This window comes from Podarcis melisellensis (genome assembly GCF_964234715.1).
Source record: "Podarcis melisellensis genome assembly, chromosome: 8".
NCBI classification, from domain to species: domain Eukaryota; kingdom Metazoa; phylum Chordata; class Lepidosauria; order Squamata; family Lacertidae; genus Podarcis; species Podarcis melisellensis.
The window spans coordinates 83,099,005-83,123,221 of NC_138540.1; the positions used below are offsets into that span (position 1 = coordinate 83,099,005).

The window sequence follows — 24,217 nt, forward strand, 5'->3', positions numbered from 1 at the left end:
TAGTCAAGGCTTTCCGATCATAGCTCTGAAGTTGCACCTAACAGGACAGGTGCATCTTGGACTCTGCCCAAGCGCTGCTCCTATCTGCAGTAACATGAGCTGTTTGCAAAGGCAAAAGGAAAGTCTATTCTCTCATTAGGATAATAAAGAATAGAATGCACCCATTTCACTCTGCAATGACTTATTTCCAAGTATCCTAGAACCAAATCATAATGCTTTTCTATGTACACACTAAGTAAAGGTAAAGGGACCCTTGACCATTAGGTCCAGTCGTGACCAACTCTGGGGTTGCGGCACTCATCTCGCTTTATTGGCCGAGGGAGCCGGTGTACAGCTTCCGGATATTTCAAAAACCAAGCACTCTCTCAAATTATGGTTTCTCTGGTTTCTCTTCAGATCGTATAAATCTTTTGCCTTTTATTAAAAAATCAAATGATGGGAGTGAAAATAAATATTGACAGTGAAATACTGCATTCACAGTATTAGTGCGGGAAGCAAAATGGAGCTAACCAAAACTGCACCATCAACTTCCATGATATAGGAATTTTACAGACACAGCAAGAAACTGAAGGCCCTTAAAGCTTTCTCCACTTGCTGAACTGCAAAAGGCAGCTGCTCTCTGCTTTAGCTAAAATGTTCTGATAGTACAACAGAGTAACAGCAGCCCTTCATTGTGGGAAAGGATTCATCTTGTCAGAGTCATGCAGAAGCATCAAATAGGAATACTTTACACCTGATAAATACCATTACAGGCAGTTTCAAGTTACTTCTAACATTTGACATTTTATTATGTTTTTATATTCTGCTGGAAGCCACCCAGATTGGCTGCGGAAACCCAGCCAGATGGGCGGAGTATAAGAAATAAAATAAAATAAAATAATTATTACTACTACTGCTAAACTTTCTGGTACCTACGCAGGAGGGAGGAGGATGTTCTGATCTGGCAGCAATGAAGGCATGAGAATTTAAATATAGACGGTATAACAGGAAATAAAATAAAACAGCATGCAATTCATCTATAGACTGCTCAAGCATAAACGACATTAAGTTAAAAGCCTCCAAAGCACAGCAGGCATATCCTTCAAATACTGTTGAAACAATAAACTGTTTCACTTCTCTGCAGATGCTAATCTGTTCGTAGAATATTCCCTTTTAATTCTTTGAAACCAATACAGATAAGATAAAATGATGTTTAGAAAGTGCTTAGTATAAATAATGTTTGGAGTTTATTTTGGTTCTTAAAAGCAATCATTTGCTGCCGCTGCCACATTTTTCTATGAAATCCATTGCGGGCTCATTTAACCCAGAATTCAATGCACAACCGAAGTGACATTTTACCAAGGATCTTCAATAAAGTTTGACCAAAGGTACACAAACTACACTGCTAAATTAAGGTACATGCAAGAGCTTTCATAGCTACTAAACTATAGGTTTCCCACCTTTGCCCACCCACCCACAAAATGCAAATGGAACCATATACTGTATTTTTCGTCCCATAGGACGCTCCGTCCCATAGGACGCACCTACTTTTGGGGGGGGGAAATAAAGGGGGGGAATTCCTTTATTTCCCCCCCAAAACCAGGTTGGGGAACAGTGGGATGGCGGTGCTGCGCCTCCCCGCTGTCCCCCGAGCTTGTGGGGCTGGCCGATGTCTGCCTGGCACGAGGGGCGCTCTGCTTCAGGGCGCCCAGCGCGTTTGGCGGCAGGCTACTGTCCGCAGCATGGGGAGCCCTGCGGGAACTCCCCCGGGTGCGCAAGGCTTGCGGACACCTGCACGGAGCACGGGGCGTCCTCCGGAGGGAACCCCATGCTCCGTGCTGCAGGCTGCCGCCTGCAAGCCTTGTGCGCCTGGGGGAACTCCCCCCCGGGCGTGCAAGGCTTGCGGATAGCTTCCTGGAGCCTGGAGAGCGAGAGGAGTCGGTGCGCACCGACGCCCCTCGCTCTCCAGGCTTCAGCGAAAGCCTGCATTCGCCCCATAGGACGCACACACATTTCCCCTTCATTTTTGGAGGGGAAAAAGTGCGTCCTATAGGGCGAAAAATACGGTACTGTTTCTGAACCAACCAAGGGGCCTTCGCAGATGAGATGTGGCATTAAAATAAACTAACAACAACATCTCTTGCTACAAAGATCTTACCTGTTGCTTCAATGTATTCAATGCATCTCTCAATAAAAATGGGGATGGGCTTCTCTGGTGTCACTACAGTGGACAAAGGCACCCCAAAATAGTTGCTCTCCCATGTAGCCTTTGTGATAGATGGCCGAGGCTTAGGCTTTGGTTTCTGTAGAGAAGAATTTACCAGAGTTAATATTGTTGGAAACATACAACATTATAAATAATGAAGCAATGGATTTAATGAGGCTTTACCTAAGTAGCCAAAAGGTCAATAATATAAGAAACTGGGACGATAAAAGACACAGTTTAACTTGTTAGTCAAAAACAAGCTGTACTTCTGATTATACATATGCGCTCAATTTGCTATAAAGCGATGGTTGCTATTGCTACGTAAGTAGAATGTGAGTTCATACAACTATATATAATGCTTTAAAAATAAAAAGGAAACATTTAAAAATAAAGCTTAGAAGGAAACATTTTTAAACTGCTTGGAATGATACCACCTGCCACAGCAAATGCTACACAGTAATAAAAATAATTTGAACACCAGATACCTTTTACACCTGACTGGCAGGGAGTGAAATAGCAAATACAGGCCTCGCTGGAAGAGGAGGAAGCAACTGAGGAACGGCTGTCCTCCAAAGAACTGAGGGACATTTGCCAGAAGTGGAAGGATGTGCAGGCTTTTGCACAGCGGCACCACCCTGACAAGGACCTGGCACATGACCTTGGGAACACTTATGATACGAGGGTCATGTCACCCTTCAGGGAGGTGCTGAAAAGGCGGATGAAGCAGCAGACCATGGACAGGTTCTTCAGCAAGAAGCAAAGAGTGGAAGAGGAACCTTCTTCGAGTGGTCCCCCAGAGTCTTAGAAAATGTACGGTACACTTTGTTGATTTTTAAATTTTCTGTCATGTTTAGAAACTTAATTTGTTTGTCCTTCAATTTTTGAACTGCTCTTTACAGTATGTGTGACTTTAAAGAGCAGTTAATAAACTCTTGTTGTACCAAATTTGGCTTTGTTTGGACTTTTTTTGACCATAGGAACGCATTAACTGAATTTCAATGCATTCCTATGGGATTTCGTGCTTCGCAAGACGAAAAATTCGCTAGACGAAAAAACTCGCAGAACGAATTAATTTCGTCTTGCGAGGCACCACTGTACAAACTCCAGCAAGGAATCTTTCTGCACCTCCTCTTCCAAAATGCTATGGTGCAAGCTACATTTTGTTCACTTACAAAAAAAATGCTGTGAAGCCAACAGGTATTTTCTTCCCACAGTGGATAAAGAACAGCAAACAAATAAGGATTGTTTCCGTCTGAACCACTCTTATTCTCAAGCAACAATGTGCCAAGAACAGCTAAGAGCAACAGGCAAGGAAGGCACAAAGCGTCAGGTCAAGTGACAGTGATTCACAAACTCTATCCGGGTGAGCCTTTGAGTAAAAGTGTGTGATGGCGGGGGGGGGGGGGGGCGGGGAGGAGAGAGTGTGGCTCCATGGAAGTTTACTTGGAGTACCTAGGAAAAGCTTCTACTTCAACTACATGGAACTGGCGGAAATGACTGGCAGAATCCGAGACCAGGGAGAAGAGTCGGTAGAAGAAGATTGGAAGAAATTTAAAGACTATTTACAGAAACACTGTAAAATTAAGGAATGTTAGAGGGATGCTGGAATGAAGTTATGTGGTTTTAGCAACAATGTTATAAAGGGGTATGTAAAAATGGATTGTTAACAGGTGAAAATGTAAAGTTACAGTATATTAAGATAAAATATCAAGATAAAAGCAAAAAGGGCAAGGACTTGCTGAAACAACTACTGAACTAGAATACAAAAAAGGGAGGTGTGAGGAGGTCAGGGAAACAAGCAAATGAAAGACAAGACATGGAAAGACTGATTTGTTTTTAATTTTTCTGTATTTTGTTTTTTTTTTCTTTTTTTTCTTTTCTTCTCTTTTCTTCTTTCTATTTTTGTAACTTCTTTGAAACTTTAATAAATATTATTTTTTTAAAAAGAGAAAAGCTTCTACTTCAAAAGCAGGAAAAACAAACCACAAGCAGCAAGCAGAAAAACAGAATGGCCTGCTTAGGGAGAGATGGAAGGGCAAATGTATCTTCTCAATAGGATGAACTTCCCCTAGGGAAGGAGTAGCCAGCGTGGTGCCTTCTGGACTCTCATCAGGTCCAGCTAGCATGGCCAATGAATAGGGACGATGGGAGTTGTAATCTACCAACATTTAATTGGCTATTCCCTGCTAGCTAGAACCTCAGACACTAGAACAAGAGTCACCCCGCAGGTCTATGGTCCTTTCCAGGCTGCAAAATTATTGTGTTTCATTTTTCATGAGACTATTTATCCCTCCATCAAATTCATTTTATCAAATAAAATTCAATTAACAGCAGAAAGGCAAACGTTACTTCAAAAACTCTAGCAGTCAAAGTATTTGATTTTTAGATACTAGTACTGTAGGGCTTGCAAAAGTGTTAAATGTCACAATATTATTATTAATAATAATAATAATAATAATAATAATAATAATAATAATAATAATTTATTATTTATACCCTGCCCATCTGGCTGGGTTTCCCCAGCCACTCTGGGCGGCTTCCAACAAAACACTAAAATACAATAACCTATTAAACATTAAAAGCTTCCCTAAACAGGGCTGCCTTCAGAACGTTTTAGAATCTTTGGTTAGTGGAGTACCTGGATTTCTCCCCGCCACAGTTTGCTCTTACACTCTCACTTGTGCATTCTCATTCTACCAAAAGTCTGGAAAAATTCATAATTCCATTAAGGTATCAGAGGTGGGTGGGAGGCAAGTTTCCCTATATCTTCAATTCCCATTTTTCTGAATTACACTTAAGGTACATGGTACCTAAAGTCTCAGCTGGATTCCTCATTTGTTTTCCTAGGTGGATTTCCATGGCTAATTTTCCTTTAAGACCTGTGCTCCAGAAACTGAAGCAGCTCTCTTTTCCTGTAGCTATGACCTCTGGTGACACAACAGATAGTACTATTACACCACTCTGAAGCAGAGATGGAAAGTAGGAAAGCGGAGTCATTCTACTGGCTTTGCTAGATCAGCAACTTTTGGCTCTTTCTGTGAACCGCGCCCCACTCAGCCAAGATGCCTTGCCAGCTGCAAAGCATCCCTGAATGGCAAGGAGTGTTGAGATGTGCCCTACACTTCAGTGTGTATGTGTGTGTTTTGAATCAAGCGCCTCTGTGCCAGCACAGGGTGTGGGAAGTTCCCAAAGATCAAAACCAGCACTTTGAACTGAGCCCAAAATCTAATCCGTAGTCAACACAGTTGGGTTAAACTCCCCGTGCTGAAGCCTCAATCCAAACCCCCCACTTCTAGTAAAGGAAAAAACATACAACAATGCTGGATGATCCTGCTATGGCTGCCATGTGTAGTTTGGTCGTCAGTATTTGCATTAAAAAAACTAAACTAAGAGGAGGAGTTAGCAGCCAGAGTACTCCCTCATGAATTAGCTCTGGAATGTGCCTAATTATGCTATTGCTATTTGGGGTTCTGGGACATCACATGAAAGCCATGCAATGTTGTTTGGGTAGCCCTGATATCAATATTTTAAAATATATTGCATTATCTATCAATGTCAGGTTATCAGATGTTTTTTAAAAAAAGAGGTTTCTTTAAAATTCACTTTATCTTAAAAATAGTAGTTCATAATATTCTCTCCAGATGAGGAAGTTGGCAGGAAACCCGGGGAAGATGGACGCGCTGCACTAATTGAAAAGTCACAATATGTAGTGTATGACTCAACTGCAAGGAGGTTTCCAGCTTGATAAAAAGGGCTATACAAGGGCAGGTGTTCTATTATTTTGAGCTCAAGAGAGGAGATTAACTCACTCCTAGCCAACAGCTTCCCTTGAAGACATCTGTTGAACCATGTGGCCCCAGGAAACTTCCCGCCCACCCAACTCCCCTCCTCCATTGTCTATACCCCATTCCAAGCTACAAAAATGATCACTTCCTGTTTAGTCTGTTTCCATATAACTTCCTCCCTCCAGAGCTCTGGTGACAGAAGGATACGCAGAACAATACAACAACAGGGGGAGGGGTGGCAATTTATTTTCAGACACCAATGACAGAAAAGAGCTTTTCTGCCAAAAAACATTAGAGAGCATATTAAGAAAATAAACCAGGTAATTGAAACTTAACAGTAAGAGCCTATGCCCTATCCTTTCCTAATGGATCACCATTCATGCTGGACAGATCACCAATTAATATGCTCCATGAAGGCTATCAAGATTATACCTCAACACAGGCTTCAAGGAAGGAAACCATGGCACAAAATGAACACTCAACCCTTCACGATTAAGTGGGATTGCTTCCAAATGACTCTTAAGAACCATCTGCTTTCTGACTTCCCTGATACCATTGAGGAACACTGGACCAAGTTAAAAACATCCAGTATTGCAGCCTGTGAACAAACCATTGGATACCAAACCAAGAAACACCAGGAATGGTTTTATGAGAATGACACTGAGAGCAAACACATTATTGACAAGAAAAGGAAGGCCTTTCAGATCTGGCAAAGATATAGGAACTGCGCCACTAAGAAAGAAACCTATGCCAATCCTAAGGCTGAGGGTCAAAGAAGAACCAGAGAACTAAAGAACGCCTGGTAGATTTTTAAAAAAGCTCAAGAGATCTAGCACTTAGCAGACACTCATGATGCAAAGAGTTTCTTTAAAGCCACAATAAATGGGCCAACTAGCTATCCCTAAAAACTGACGTACTTTCACTCTCGCAAGACTGAACGTTTTGTCATCTGCTGTACTTTAGGGCCGATACCAGAAGATCTCGCATGAGAAACGCCTATGCCTATCACCCCACTCATACTGACCATCCTAGGGTGCACAACCACTGTCACAGTAGGAAACTCCCCACCGGCGTAGAAATCATATGGCCAGCATGACTAAACCACTTCTGGCGAACCAGAGCAGCACATAGAAATGCCGTTTACCTTTCCGCCGGAGCAATACCTATTTATCTACTTGCACTTTGATGTGCTTTTGAACTGCTAGGTTGGCAGGAGCAAGGATCAAGCAATGGGAGCTCACCCCGTCGTGGGGATTCGAACCGACGACCTGATCGGCCGGTCCTAGGCTATGTGATTTAACCCACAGCACCACCCACGTCCCTCGGAAAACAATCCTACTCAGTTACAAATGATTGCCAAGGAAGAAGAAGACCACCTTTTAATCTGTCATTTAATATAAACTGCCTTTTATCTCTTTTTGCATTGGGTGAGAAATAAATTAGTAACACCTTAAACATTAGGGAATATTTACTAATATTTTTGACTTCACAGGATAAGCCACACATTTAAGTACCCAAAAACGTAAGAGCAGCCGTGCTGGATCCAACCACAGACACATCAACTCTGATTTCGTGTCAAGCATCTCCACAAGTGGATATAAAGTATAAAGCATGTGATGCATGAATTTGTAAGGCTCCAAGATTGGGATATTTATAAATCATACATGCTAGAGTAAAATATCAGTTGAAACATTAAGATCCATACAAACATCAGCCAAAAATGGCAATACAGCAGAAGCGAGTTGTTATTTAGTCTAGTAAGGGTTAAAAGGTCAGAACCCTCTTCAAGGGTACCCTACAAACAGTACATTACAATAGTCCAATCTGGAGATTACCAGGCCATGGATCACTGTTGCAAACTTCTCTTCATCCAGGAAATGCTGTAGCTTGAAATAGGCACTCCCAAGCAATGGTGGATCAAGGTGCACCTCCAAGCTATGCACCTGCTCTTTCCAGGGGAGTGCAACCCAGTCCAAGACAGGTAGTATTCCTGCTTCCTGGTCTCAGGAACTTTGAAGACACAGCACCTCCATCCTGTTTGGATTCAGTTTCAATTTGTTGGCCCACCTCCAGTTTGCCACACATTTTTTTGCTCATTCTTTCACACTGGACATATAAAAAACTTTGTTGAGCCAGAAGTTAAGTCCCCCATGGCAGATAATGTATCAAGATTAAACGAACTCAGCACATGCTCTTTAGGAAGCTGCCCACATTAATGCAAAGATGTACTGCCTAAAGCTACAGAAGTTCCCCCACCAGCGCAAACAAATCCAGCAGGCAATGCAAACAGGACTATATATTTGATCATGGCCTGAAGAAACAACAAAAGGAAGAAACAGCAAAAGGAAACATACCTTTTAAAAGCACCGATGATTTGCAATCAACACCTCAGCAGAAGAAAAGAAAAAAGATCTAGCGCTGAGATGAGATAGGAGAGTATAATTGTGATGACTCAAATCAGTGAAAAGCTTTCACACTGCACATCATTTTAATGATGTACAGCACAGCAGGAGGAAAGCCTAATACAAATCTCAAAGCTATGAATTCCCCCCTGCTTCTTAAAGTAGTAAATGGGATGCAATATTAAGTGACAAAAGCATGGGGGTTCAATCAACTGGCAACATTTCTCTCTGTTCGCCAACAGCATTAGTGGAAAAGTGATGGAATACCTAGCGCTCTGCAGGTATTATTTCATGGCTGACTATAAAGTGAAACGGGCTTGGGATTCCAGCCTCATTTCCCTGGCCAAGCTGCCCAAGGGAGCAAGACACAGCTATCTAACTTGGAATGAAAACCTAGACCAAATCACAGAACTAGTGCAAGGGCTCAATGTAGCTATGACCTTTTCTAGCCACACACTTGACCAAAATGGAGGCATGGGCAAAAATGGCATGCAGCCACCAGAATATATGCCAAGCCCCCACTGCTCCTGGACATTTAAGACCTGCCCACAGATTTCTGCTTTGAGGCCCCAGACAAACAGGTTAAAATGTTAATAAAAATGCACACTACATCACAATAAAGGAAGGGGTGAAAGCTCAGTGGCAGAGCACATGCCTGGCAGAGAAAGTGTCCCACATTCAATCCCCAGCATCTTCAGTTGAAAGAACATATGAGAACATCTGAGAGGAAGGCATGTAACATCTTTGCTCCCCCAGCAGCTCCTCCATCAGCCCCCAGGGCTGTGAAAGACAGCAGCAGTAGCAGCAGCAGCAAGGACATCCTGGCCTGTGTGGGACTAACATGTAGCTTCTTCAACAGTCAGTTCCAGGCCAGGAGACTCAGTTGCAGAATGCAATTTGTTTGAACATCAGAGAACATAGGTGGGGGCTTACATACAGTACATACACCTTTGCCCTGCTGCAGTGACTACTGTGTCAATATCTATTTTATTGTGTTTCAAATATCTAGTAAGGCGCCTCAAGAGCTTCAGTTAGTAGGGAGGGCAAAAATACTGGTTTTGTCAGCCAGAAGGATCAGAAAGGAGACCCTGGACAATATAGCAGTGAACTGTAATAGAGAGGCAGAGATCTAAATAGAGACTAAAAATTGTGCTTTTGCCTGTATTTAATTTTTATTCCGATTTGTCATGGCCAATGGCTAGTACAATAAAGTTATTTAGATTGTATTGGCATAAATAAATGGGACAGGCAGCAGGTGATGGGAAAGACCCCTGCTTGAGAACCCTGGAGAACTGTTGCTAGTCAAGAGTAGACAACACTGAGCCTAGATCAGGAATAGCTAATCTGTGCCCCCCCCCCAAAAAAATGTTGAGTACAGCTCCCATGCTGACTGGGGCTGCTGGGAGGTGGAATCCACTAGAATTTGGAGGGCCTCAGGTTTGTCACCTCTGACCTACAGAAACCAAGAATTTGACCTTGTATGAGGCAACTTCCTAAACTCTCATAATGACAACCAGGGACCTAACAAATGTTTCAGTCATCAAAAGGGTTAAAAGCAAGAAGTCCCTGCTGGAAATACCATCGCATCAGTGCTTGCCAGATGTCTGAGCCCGCTACCCTCAGCCAGGCATGTGTCTGTCATTAGGGAGCCATTAAAATGTTACACAGCAGCAGCAAGCAGTCCAGCGAAGAGAAAGCAACACCATTCCAGAGTTTACCTTCATTTAGCCTAGTGAATTCTTAGCTATGAAAAAAACATTAAGGAGTCCTCTGCGCTACACATTTACACACGTTGGCTCGTGGGGGGGGTCCACATATGCCAGATCACAGATTTCACCACCAGCACTACTGAAGCACTAAGCAGAACTATTTGAAGATCTATGACCATCCAACACAATGGAACTATTCTTCATACTCACTGCATTGTCTTTAAATGGCAGACAGGCCTCCCAGTTCCTCTTGCATGCTTATAACTTCTATAATGCAGCAGGTGCCTGAACCTCAACCCAGCATTAAAAGGATTGCGGCAGAAGGACTGCAGAGAATGCTGTTTATTATTTATCAATATGTTAGAGACTCATTTGGAACCTGCCTTGGGACTCCTGCTTCCTGGCTCATAGCCAAGAAGAAAAAGGGTGTGGAAAACAGTGCATAAAGAATACACAACATAGTCATCGTACAATCAAGTATCTACCAAATGTTTAATTGGGTAGACCAGTGGTTCCCAATTGGTGTTAACCCACCCAGGGGGTCTGTGGCACCATTCACATAATAAAAATTACCACAGATATATCAAACTTTTCAAAAGTAGGGGGTCCGTGGCTTGGGTTTTGAAAAAGCAAGGGATCTGCAGTACTTAGCTAATTAGGAACCACTGAGGTTGACTATTTCACATACCCTTCTTTGTCTTAATTCTTCAAGGAGGAGCTTGGGAAAGAAGTATGGATTTGACTGCACAGTAGTGGTTCACAGTAAACTATGGTTAAGGCAGAAGGTCTGACTTATTATGTATTAACATGGGCAGTGAGAACACTAGATCACTTTGTAACAATTTCAAGAAGTACTCTGAAGAGCAATTCACACAGTGAAGCTCATAACCAATACATAGATGTGACTTGCATCTCAAAGACAACTGGGAGCTGTAAACCCAGTTTAACTACCATTCTACACTGTGCAATCAGCATATTACGATGATATAATTCTAAAAAATGCAGAATGATTCCAGGAGACATTCTATTCAAAAGGACTATATTCTTAGTTTTACACATTCTAGTAGGAGGAACTATCTTCAGCAGGGTTAGAGTACAGAAAAGGAAATAAACGCCTGTTCTATGTTATAAATGTTCTTAGCTAAAATATTTTTTGGATGAAACTGAACGTTGAAGTTCTGGGTTTTCACTATCTTGACATAGATTAAGTGAGCTAGGCATCCAAATAACACTTTCATGGTCAACTTAATGAGACTGCCAACATGACGATCAATTAGTGCCAATGGGAAGGTGTGTGCTACAAACCTGCTTCAATAATGATCTGGGCCATAGCCAATTACTTAATTTTGGAACGGTGAAATTTGGTAACATTCTTGCTGTGATCAACAGCGGAGTCCGAATGACCTACTAGACTAAGCAGTTTATAGTTCACTGTAAAAATGCAGTATCATTTTGTTGCCATTAACAGAGAAATCTAGATAAAATTAAGTTACTGTCTCTGTACACAACTGGCTTAAGACCATATGCTGAGTCAGCTACTAAACTTGCAGCCTAAGAATGCAGATAGAAAGGGGAAGAGATTTATTACTAAAAAAAAACTTTAAAAAAATCAATGTGATTGAAAAAAGAAGAAATCTGTGATACAGGGACCTGATGGAGGCATTTAAGAATCTACCCATGTAGCAGGGGCAGTGTTATGGTAAGACTGCCTAGTGCAAATATAGACAATGTTTTTTGGGGAGGGAAATGCACATACATAAAAGAGGAAAGGGTAAAGATATCAACAGAACACAGCTGAGCTGTTAAGGATGCAATGCATCACTGATAAATGTACAAAGGAATAAATTAAGCCAGAGAACAGACCAAGCTTACAATTTGAAACTTTGCCATCATCTCTACCAACATATCCCTTCCAAGAGTTTGTGAACATGTACTTACTTCAGTGATGAGGAACCTCCAGCCCACAAATGACTCATGATCATAAGGGGTCCAAGTTGGCCTACAAGGCAATTTTCCTTAAACAATCCCCACTTGTTCATCAGCCCATGTCACTGGGTGCCATTATCTGATGGGCAGGAGGGTAGTATTCAATCCTTGCTGGGAACATATTGGGCAAACCAGATCCTTGCTGCCATTAAGATTGAACCCTCTGCTCAGCAACTAGTGAGCAAAGAGTTCAATCCTGCTGTTTGGCGGCATGTGTTTGTTCCCCTGCTGGAAACAGGGAAACGTAGCAAAAAGTTGTTCAGAAACAGTTTTGCAAACAGACCTGCACTGCTCTTTAAACCTTTGGTTTGCAAACCGGGACTGTTTGCAAAAGAGCTCTCAAGCAGTCCTGAGCTGCACTTTGAAGTCCCAACACTTGGGACTTCCAAGTGCAACATCACCCAACATCACTATAATAACATCAGGTGATTGACAGGTAAGCAGCCCTGCTCATCTGTAAAATTTTCCCCTTTAAGGGTAGGGAGCTAAGGATCCGGCCCATTAGCCAGAAAAGGTTCTGCACTCCTGACAGACATTTTGCCCCATTAGGACATTCTAAGATTCCAGGAAATAAAGCTGCTGTTCCAACACACTTTAAGAAGTACAAGTAATATAATCTGCCCTGGAGCAAGCTGTACTATCTGATGAGATGTTAAGAAAATAATCTGCAGAATTTGGAGCCTAAGCTCTGCAGATTGCTCTTCGAAGACAAAAATGTACTCAGAAGATGTCTGCTAAATTTAAGTCACTTTCTAGACTGACAGTGAAAATACATGCGACACTGAGGCAGAAGATGGAGAGTCAAACTACATATGAGATGGGAGCTCTGTGAATAGATCTTTCAACATCTTTTTCTGTTATAAAAAGCAACTGTTGCTGTGTATGCTTTGGACCAGGGTCCCAGCAAAGCAAGATGGGGGAGAATTTTAAGTTAAGTACCAACTGAAGTAGAGAATTTGGAGGGAGGGAAATGCAGAACACCAGTGCTCAAAACTCCCATTGTTCTAAGTGCATTTTGTGACAGGGAATTTCATTAATTTGAGCAGTATCTGGGCTCTGGGCGCAGTACTGTGCCTAAGATTTCAGATTAAAACTGCAGAGTGGAAGGAAAGGAGGGCTTTTTTCTCCCTCCCCACTTCCAGCTACTCTCTGAAGACTGGAGAAGAGACCCTCTTAAGAATATTGGGGCGGTGGGCAGGGGAAGGACTAGACCATGCGAAAAATGAACATAATATTTTAGCTGCAGTTCATTCATTTTCAGCACTGCTTGTTATAAAAAAGTGCATCTAGACATTCTGTTGCTGCGCCCAAAACCTAGGTGCCATTTAGTTCCTAGCTTCCGTATCTCAGTTTCTAACACTGCTTGACATGCTGGCTTTTATTATTATTATTATTATTATTATTATTATTATTATTATTATTATTATTATTATTTAACGCCATTCATCCACACATCTCAGGGCGATTCACAACACATTGAGAAGGAATAGCTATTCATTTCTTTAAAAAATATTTTTTAAAAGTACTGTATGTCTGTACCAACCTTATTTGGTTATCAAACTTAGCATTAAACTTCTTGTGATTACCACTTGCAGATCGGCATAGTTGTTAGTGTCGCTGAAGCTACAAACCACTCCGGGTGATGAGAAAGCATGTCTGTGCTGACTTCCAGGCTTTCCTAGCAGACCGGTGAGTAAGTGCTGCTGCTTAAACAAGGCTGCTTTTCAGAGCATGCAAACGCTGAACAGCCTCATGTTTTAAGACTCATAGAGAAAGTTGCCTGTTGATACCTTCCTTAGGAGCACAAATATTAACACTCCTAACTTGAATGAATATGCTATTTAAAAAGTGAGGTGCCACCAAGAGCCCACTCCACTCCATTATTTATTCCCTAAAAGTACAGCTCTCCTCCCGTTTGTCCTTTTTTCTATTAAGCAAGTATTTGAGATGCTCCCTCTGTACTGCCAACAAGGCTTGAAATTCACAAAAGCTTTCAATTTACTGTTCTTGCATCAGCTTTTAAGCTTTGGAAGTTATGTCTGGCAGTTAACTTGTGCTCCCTCTGCTGGCTATGCAGTAGGTTAGCACCTCCCAAGCCTTTCCCCTCGGCCTTTGAATGCATTCCAGTCACAGTTTGGGTTGTTTTCTGAGGGGTAAGCTAACACTTCTAGATATTGCTTCTACACTTCATGAAAATGCTTAGAGGGCTGACCTCCACTCTCCTTTGCACGTCCAAGTCTACTCCCTCTTTACTGGGAGTTCAAATAGGTGCTGTGGTATGCACACACAGTCTACACCAGAACAGAAGAATTAACGGCATTCACATTCTTTCTTATTAACACTTGCTTTCCTACTGGGAGATGCAGAAGCCATCGTGGGATTCAGGAAGAGGAAATTAGGCTTTTAACTTTTAATACTTCCAGCTCCCACTGTATTATGCCATTACAGAATTAGGAAGCAAAATATATATATTAAAAAACCTGCAAGAAAAAGAAAGCTCCAAGCTATTACTGAAGCTTCCTCAAAAGGGGTTTTACCAGTTCAGTCTGCCTTTGTGTTTTTTCTCTCTTCCAGGAACAGGGCTCTAATGCCAATGAAGAGAAGTATACCCTGCTGGCAAGAGGGCAGCTGCTGCAAGTATGAAATCACCACTGTTTTGCAAAGCAGTCACGACATTGTTTAAAGAGACAAAAGTCTTTGCATAAAAGAAATGAACCTACTTCTGTTCAGTAGCTGTTTGTGTTGTAATGGAAAAAACCCAAATTAAGAAAATAACTCAGTGAAAGAAAAGTTTGAAACGAAGAGATAAATCTTACATGAAAACTAGCTTTCCACATATCCTATTTACAAGATTAAAAGCTGGCTTCTCTGCACATTCTGGATGGGATATTTCAAGTCATTCCATTTTAGAACAACAATGAAGCTCCCAAATAGTAAGTTTAAACGCAAGCTTCACACTGCATGCCAGACAAATGTTCTTCAAAATTCTCTACTCCATAAGAAGGAATCAGCTGCTACTTGTTCCCAATTTGCTTTTAGAAGCTGGACTTGAAAATGAAAAATGGAATGTAAAGGGGGAAACAATTTATAACCTTTCATTACAACACATTTTCCACCCTTATAAAGCAGACGCATCTAATCTATCATCTTGATCAGGAAAGGTCATCAGAAAATATTTTTTAAAAAAAACCCAAAGGAAAAGGAAAATGCACATTTGTTTTCAGTTTCCAAACAAACTCTGGAAAGAATTTGATGGCATCCTTTACAATTTTCTCTCATATACAGACTGCCGGATAGGTAAGAGAGCTGTTCACATTTCATACAATTTGAATGTTTGCACTCGTATTGTAACTCTGATTATCTTAGTAAAAAAACCTTGAAAATTAAAATTAAAAACACGTTGAAAGTATTAAGTTACCTTTGTTGTCCTCCTCAAGCTACGCAAGATGTTTCTTTTCCTTGGATCTTCATCAGTCGTCTCATATGGAATGACAGCGTTATCTCCCTTATATCCTTGGGAAGTGTGGTCTTCTTCTTTCTTCCTAATTGGCCCCAATTCATCATCACTCCCTACACTGAAACTGGTCCTGTAACTGGCAAATCTCCCCAGCCTCGTGCACCTTGTCCGATACAACACTGGCTTACTAATGATGGACACCTTCCGGCCTCGTTCTAAGGAGCTTGTGTCCATTTCACTGTCCGACCCGTTGCCGCTGCCATTGGACTGGGTTTTGTTAATGTTACGAATGGTGATGATTTTGCCTTGGGTGCTGTCGTGAGGCACAGAGTAGATATTTTCCTCCTCGTTCCTTGGTTTGACCACTGCGTCCATGGGCTCCGCATAATCGGAAGGGTCAAAGCCATCTGTAGGTGGCCATGTGGTTGAAGACATGGGCTTCCTCTGGGCATCCCTATGCCCTTGATCCAAATAGGAGAGGTCCCCCTTAATATCAAAGTGGACAGGGGGCTTTGGTTTCACTGGCGGAGGTACTTTGTTGTTCAATTTGCTTTCAAAAGTGCTCATAGCAGAAAAGACAGAAAGACCATCATTCCCCTCCAACTCCATGGAAAGTTTAGAAAGATCTTTGGACAAAGTGGGCATGGATGTGTCATCTCTGAAAGGGCTGTAGGTTGGAGGCTCAATATCTTCTTCTGAATCGTGAAGGTTTGAATTACAGAGAGGCGAGCCAGCCCGGGGTGAATTGAACACTTCTTCTGTGGTGCTGCACGCTTCGGCGGCATTATCGTACATGTGGGTAGCTTCAATGATGTTTTTTCTCTCCACCACATCTTTGAAAAACAGATGAAAAATCTCTAGTTTATGTTGAGGTTGACTACAAGGTATGGTTGTAAACTTTCCATCTATATCCTGGGCAATTTCTTCTCCCTCGGTTAACTGTTCTCTGCTTAAATCATTGTCTAGAACATCTATTGAGCCATCAGTGAGTGCCACTATCTGGACAGGGATAATGTCCTGCACTTCACAAAGAAAGGCACGTAACATAGCCAAAGATGCTTTACGTTTAGCTGAATAAAACAAAATGTAGCCATGGACCAACCAGCTTTTCCTAATGCTAAAAGAGGAATGGTATGAAAGCAAGGAGAGTTCTATACGCCTCTTGTGTGGTCCTATGGGATATTCAAGTAAGACAGAATTGCTGCTTCCACACTGGGAAGGCCTACAGGTTTGGGACTGAAGAATAGGTAGAATAATATCATCTGCATTAAAAGGATCTCCGCACAACAAGCACATGACAATCCGAAGGTCGATATCGGCCAGATCTTTAATGCTTGCTGTTGAGCTCATGAGATTTAAGTTTCGCTTTGAGTCCAGCAAGCCTTTCAGAACTTGACTGATCTGCTTTTCATTAATATTACGCCCATATCCAATGCCAGTAGAAGCAGGGTCGAGGAAGACGCATTGTAGCTTACTGGCAATCTGCTGTCCTTGCTGTATTAAACTGTGTAGTGTTTCTCCACTGGTATCTCCTCTCTTGTTGACCAGAATCAGAGTCAGAGGAAGATGAACTAAGTGGTTGTCCCTTCGGCCAAGGGTTGACTCTCTGCTCTTTTCAATACTTTCAACAACGTAAGACAGAGATTCCTTAGAGTTATAAAGGCAGAGGCAACCATGCGGCTGAAATGTTGGTGTCTGGAAAGAATTAACAGGAAGTCTGACATTACCCTCTATAGGTCTCAAGGAGAGCTCATACATTTTCCCATCTATCACATACTTGTCATCATTTGTGCAAAGAGCTCGAATCTCATTTGCTAGCTCACGTGCAAGTCCATCTTTACCAAGAATGACTAGATTGATTCTATCTATATTGGAATCTGAAAGCAAGTTTTTCTGATTGCGATCAGATGGCCTGATGAACCTAGAACTTATCAAGTGCTCGATTTTAGCATCTATGCAAGCTGGACAGCTGGGACAGGTTTCCTTTGTTGGGTGGTAAACAAAATGAATGTGTTTCAAGATCAGGGCATCTCGTTCAGCTTGCAGCTTTTGTAGTGCTTTAAATCTCTGCTCTTCACCCAAGACATCCTGGATGACACCCATTTTCTCCTTGCTTGGTTTGGCATCAAGCTCCAGTTCATAGAACAGTTCCGAGTACTCTAAAAGCAGCTCCTGAAATTCTTCCTTGGCCCTCTCTATAATTTGCTTTTGATGTCTACTGTAAATATCCATGTAGACAGACTCCTCAAGCCACATATAAAAATCCTCGTTCATGATGAAACTGCGAGCTTCTTCCCAAGGTTTTCCTGGTGTTATGAAAGGGGAAGTCTCCAAATTCTCTTTGAAAGACCTTCTCATTTCTGCCCTTTTCCTCTCGTTCCTCAACTTCTCTAAGTGGGCCTCATAGAGCTGCTGAGCAGGCAGGGTCTCCATCAGGTCAAATGGAATGCGCTCATTCTCCATGTTATCTATATGGCTGGTGGCATCCCAGGGGGTCTCTTCAAGAACAACAAACCACTTTAAGAAGTCTGGTTTTGTCTCCAGCAGCTTCTCCATTTTTATGCTGCTCAGGTGGTTTATTTCATCCAGGTCTGGAACAAGGGCATCAAAAGCAAGGGGCAACGAGGCAAGGTACATCTTCCTCCTGCGCTCTATATGTTCTTGTTTGAGGCGATGAATGTGCTGCAGGAAGAGCTTCTTGGCTTTCTGCGTCCCTTCCAGATACACATAATCCTGATACTCAGGGGAGGACTGCATCTTCCGTGAGACATTCAACCAAGTCTCATTGTGGTTTTTGACTATGCGGCTCACCAGCCACTCGTACTTATCTTTAGCAGCAGCAATCTGCTGGCTCTGCTGCTTCAAAGCCTCAAAGTAAGGGATAATTTTAGTTTTGCCCCTGCTTTTGTCGATCAGCTGCACTAAAGTGCTGAAAGCCAAGTCAACGTTCACATTGGATCTGGCAGACGTCTCCACCACCTGGAGGTTCTTTTTGCTTAAGGCAAAAGTGTGCGCATCTCTAATGTACCGCTCCACTCCTTCGTCACACTTTGTCAGAACCACCACAGTGGGCTTTTTAGTTTTCGTGAGTTGATTGTACAGGTTTGAAACAAACTTGAGCTGATCGTCAAAGTTCCTGTTCATACCCCTGCTGACGTCGATGCAGAGGAGAAAGCCGTCCACCAGCAGCTTCCCATCTGGCATCTGCTTCTGTTCAAAGTCTTGCTCCAGCCCAAGCTGATCAGTGCAAAAGTACATGAGCTTTTCAGCTGATGCGAGTTTTGTCGCAGCCGCCCTTTTGATGTAGGGCTGCAGGGCTGTGCTGCGGTGGGGCTGAAAAGTCTGGTCATCAATAAACTCAGTCTGCTCCACAATATGCATTTTACATTCCACACAGTCCTCCAAAGAACGCACAACTTCCCCCCAGTACAGGAAGTGGTCATTGTTAACCACCCTTCCTCCAAAGTCACTGGTGCTGAGAACCGAAGTGTGGTCCAAATGGAAGTCATCTGCCCTGGGCCGTACAAACCGATTGCACAGGCAAGACTTCCCAATGCCACACTGCCCTTTCTCTTTCTCTGTCCCAGACAACCCCACCACACTGATGTTGTAGGTGGGAATGCGAACATCTTGCTTCCTTGCCATCATCATCATCCAAACATCCTGCCACACTCGGCTTCTTCCTAGAGTATTAGAGTCTGCCGCACTCCCATGCAATGTCAAAAATGACTGGGTGGCTGTTGGCGATCCAGGTGAATCATCTCCAGGACAGCGAAGGTGGCTATTTCCCTGCTGCATGCGCCATCAGCAGCTCAGTTGTCACTGATCCTCAGCACTGGATAGACAGCATTCCCCCCTAGAGAAAAGAAAACAAACACAGTCTTAGGATGGTTAAAGGGATAGCACTAGCATGGTTTTAAGGAAGATCTTTAGCACGAACATGAGATAAAATGATAAAAAGACACTTTAAATGTATTACGAAGACAAATATTAAAGCAGAAACTGACTTTGAGGCTGGGTTCTTAAAATTGCTCCTGGAATTCTCTCTCACACACACTACCAGGAAACAAGTAAAGAACACCCCTTGTACAACCCTCTTTACAGCCCTAATATCCTTTCTCATTTTTAAAGCAGCATAAAAGGGGGGGGGGAGGGCAGTCGGTTCCACAGGCATTTTCTCCTCTTCCCTTTTCTTTCCTGAAAAGGAAATGGGTCCACTGTTATGGGGTGCAAATCTGAGTGCTCGTACAGTAATGCCAATAAGTATTCTATATTACAAATAGCTTCCAAGGCACTGTCTCTATAGGCAGGAATGCTGCCCTTCTTGCTTCGCACCAGGAAGAAAGAGGAAGCACTTGGAAGACCCAACAATACAATACCCCAAAAGCTGCTTGTGCAGTTCTCTCGATTTTAGGAAGGATGGAAGGGGGAAAGACTTGCATACAGCTTTTAGGAAGTAGCTCTATTGACCCTTCCAATAATTTTTTTTCTTGGTACGAAGCAAAAAGAAAACCCCACCCACAGCCTCTACAATGCAGCCCTGTTTTAACTCTGGGGAAGCATCATGGAGGGCTGCATTTGAGATAAGCCTTGTACTATGAGTCCATTGCTTGTCTCCCATTGCTTCCGCCCAGTTCTGTAGGGGGAGGGGAATGAATTGGGGGCCACAAAGAAGTGACAGCAGAATGAGGGGCAGAAGGGGGGACCATGGAGACACAAGATAGGAGCTGTGTGGACAATTATCCCATATAATATTGAAGTCACCTTCTCTTGGCAAAAGTCCTGTGTTTTTAAATTTTTTTTGACAGGCAGAAATTGACAATTGAAGCTTTCTTTGGAATCAAAAGGGCAAATGTGGACCTGTTGAACATTCACCTGCTGGAAGGCACAGAATCCTTGGCAGGGAAAGAACATACCCTTAAGTATTCTGATTTCCATTTGCACAATGTCTGTCTACTCATATTGCTCAAGGTCAGTAAGCCCTTGCAAGAGGACTATCACTTTGTTGTTTGAATTTGTTCATGTTATTAGGAGAAGCTTAAAAATTTGAACTATGCACCAAAGCTCAACTGGTGCAGTCAGAACACTTGTTCTAGGCAGTATCCAAAGCACCATGGCAATTGACAAAACAGAAATCGATGTAGCTGTGAACAAAGTGAGCATTCTAATGAACAATATATTCTGTCACTGTCACATTTCAGGGGCTCCCCCGCCCCCCAGCAAATATACATATATAGGCTTTGTATGCTGCCTTAAGACACGTGGAATAAAAAAAAATAGTATTTTCAGTGTGTAAGTTGCCTTAATAGTTTTTCTTGCTCATCTTCAAAATAACTAAAGTAAATGGCCACTGCATCCATGAGGAACTTATTGGCCAAGGCCACTAAAACCCAAGAGGAATTTGTACTGAAGCATCCCAAACCCAACATTCTTTGCAATGGACCACAACTGCTCATTACCTGCGTTAGAATATTGGGGTTTGGTTACTTTAAAAAATGTTGGAAGTCCCCAGTCATGAACAGTAATGTGATTAGTTTTACAGTTTAATATTTTCCACTGTGACAATTTGGGGGTTTTAGCAACACTTGAATTTTGGCAATTCCTACCTACTGCAAAATCCAGCTGGCGATATTCCCAAAATGTTCCAAATGTTTCCTTGAGGGAGAAAAATTCTTGCATTACTCAGCCCAGATTTATCAGTGCATCTAGGTATCTCTTGTTTGGGGTGATTTCAAATACTCTAGACCAGGCATCTCCAAACTCAGCCCTCCAGCTGTTCTGCGACTACAATTCCCATCATCCCTGACCACTGGCCCTGTTAGCTAGGGTTGGTGGGAGTTGTAGTCCCAAAACAGCTGGGGGCCCAAGTTTAGGGGTGCCTGCTCTAGACACAGGACACGTATGGGAACATGCGGCAAGACCACTTCCAGATTTCCTGAAACAACAAATTTGAAAGAAAAGCTGAGCAGATAAGCTAGTTTACAAAAGGAGAGCAATTCTTACCCATCAGGCAAAAGGCTATGCCAATAAAGGTTCAGATGGACAACTGTGTTTCTACTTTCTGCAGTTTATCTGGCAGCGGTTACTAACCAAGCACTAATCACAATGAATGAGAAATCATCCTAACTACCTATTAACTGCCACACCATGTGGTCTGTGGGTACTAGCAGCATGTCCGCAAACTATAAACTCTCTTTGCCACCTCGCTACAAAACTCCGTTGAAATAGTCCATCACCAACAATGAGAGTGAGAAAGTTCTGTCCTGGAGAACAGCAAGAAAAGCTGTTTACTTAAAACACAGCCTTAGAGAGACAGAAATAATGAGACTACTACTACAAGCATACACTCCTTACTCTCCCTCTACTCAAACATATTTAATGTTTTATTTGCACAATGTTGTCAACACCAAACGCACCAAGCCAAAGACCTCTTTGGTGTTTTTTTTAATGTAAAGAATGGTACCAGATTAACAGCTGATGATTCCATTCATCAGGAGGATGAACTGAACTCCCTGAACTGACAGGCTCAGTCTAATAGGATAACAACCAGTTAAAAGTGTGAAAAGACCCAAGTAAATTCTTAAGTAATATTACTGTGGTATCATAACTACTTGCTTTTAAGTGGCTCTTTTCTTCCCAGAACTGTTTTAATATATGGTTAGTGATTTTAAAATATTTAAAATACTGTTACATAATCCACCTTGGGAGGCTTAATCCCTTCAAGGCACCCTAAAAATACTCTTATAAAAAAATGAAACAAAATTTAAATTATTAAATTAAATTACGAAACAATCAGCAGTCTCAATCATACTGCTTTAGTGACATGTTAAAACTGACTCTGTCATTTAAAATTTGGGGGGAGGCATTCAAATGGCATTGCTTGCTTTCATAGTTACAACATGCCTGTTTTTAGAGAATGTGGACTTTGAATCCGCAACCAGTATAAATTATCCTTTGCTTTGATGGCTGAATAATGTAGTTTAACTAGTTCTTCAGTTGGAATGAATTACACAAGACAAAAGGCTGCTGTACGTTTGAAAATGCTATTGTACGCTTGAGTTAGAAAAGGAAACCTAGAACATTTGATCTTAAGTGCATTCAACTTTTCTAAGAGGTAGTTAAAAAAAAAAAGCTGAGTCACCAGATTAAGTATTTGGACTACTACAAAAAAAGTGGGATAGAGGAAGTTGACACGTACTATAAACTGAGGGCTGCTCTGAATCTACAGCCAACTGGATATTTTATCTTCATTTTACAGTTATAAATCAAAGATTTTCTACTAAGTCCAAGTCCATTCAGTGCAGCTGGTGCAGTTGGAATGTTTTGGGCTGGGCTTTTCTCACATATAAAGTAATGGGCAACAAGATTCTCAACCCTGAAAGAACATAATTCTACTAGAATTTTCATAGTAAATTAGTTTTAGCAGTTAAAGGCATCTTTACAGCCAATGTTGCTCAGACCAAGAATAGTTTTTTGCATGCAACTTTCAGGACTTGGCACCTCAAATTTGAACTTAAAAGATTCACAGTCAACATTCTTGATTATACACATTACCTCACACAGGACAACATCTATCACAGTGTCAGCATAAGGGGTTTGGGGCCTTAGAATCAGATCCTACTGGTGTACAATGTAGCACCCTGACTATAAGACTGATTATCTATTTCCCTTTCATGCTGCAGTCCAAGAAAGATAACGGCACAGGATTGATCAGCAGCTTTCTCCTCTGTGTAAATATACACATATAAATATTCTTTAACCAACAAGCCTTTTACGTGGACATTTTTATTCCAGTTTGTATTGTACTTCAAATTCTATTTATAAATGTTTTATTGTTGATACTTATTGTCAAGTTGCTCTAGGATATTTTATGGGAAGAGATTCTTGAATGAAACAAACAGATAAATCCTGGCACTTCTGTGTAAAATGGCACCTCCTTGCTGCTGCTCAGTTCTGTGTGCCACACATTAAGAAGAACATTGACACATTAAGAAGAACATTGAACCGAAGTGTGTCCAAGGATGATGATCAGAATGGTAAGGGATCTAGAAACTGGGCGTTTTTAGACTGGAGAAGAGAATGGTGCACAGTTAGGGGTGCTGTAGTTGCATTCTCCTTGTGGAGGGCACAAGGAGAAGGGGACGACAGAGGACGAGATGGTTGGACAGTGTTCTCGAAGCTACAAACATGAGTCTGACCAAACTGCGGGAGGCAGTGGAAGACAGGAGTGCCTGGCGTGCTCTGGTCCATGGGGTCACGAAGAGTCGGACATGACTAAACAACAACAAGTTGCATTCTGTATGCAGATCCTGCACCGATTAGGGGTTGCACTGGATGACCTCTAAGGTGCCTCCGAACTCTATGAAACCAAGCCCAGCATCTTGCAACCCTACTCTTATTCTCAAATCCTGCTTCTGATGCTTCTCTTTCTCATAATTACTACCACCTGTTTGCTTGCTACGTAGAAAGCCAATGAGCAAGCAGACAATGGCTTTTAGGGCTAATCATTCTCACCACCACTGGTGCCTGGGTCAGAGTGAAAAGCAGGCAAGCAAGCTAAAGAGCAAGTTCAGTGGGCTGCCTGCAGAGATGCACAACTATGCCACTTATGGAAGCTGGTCCTCATAGCCAACACAGATGGATTGTTACAGATAGGTAGCCGTGTTGGTCTGCCATAGTCAAAACAAAAAAAA

At 42.1% G+C, this 24,217-nt stretch overlaps 1 protein-coding gene across 1 annotated transcript in view; it reads right to left on the bottom strand.

Moving 5' to 3' along the window:
• Positions 1–24,217, bottom strand: part of ARHGAP35 (Rho GTPase activating protein 35) — an 84,119-nt gene that overhangs the window by 34,774 nt on the left and 25,128 nt on the right. The window contains exons 2-3 of the mRNA XM_081921896.1: positions 15,486–19,380; positions 2,138–2,282 (exon numbers count right to left, since the gene is read on the bottom strand). Coding sequence (XP_081778022.1) covers positions 2,138–2,282; positions 15,486–19,322 — 3,982 coding nt within the window. The 5' untranslated portion in view covers positions 19,323–19,380. The remainder of the gene's footprint in view (positions 1–2,137; positions 2,283–15,485; positions 19,381–24,217) is intronic.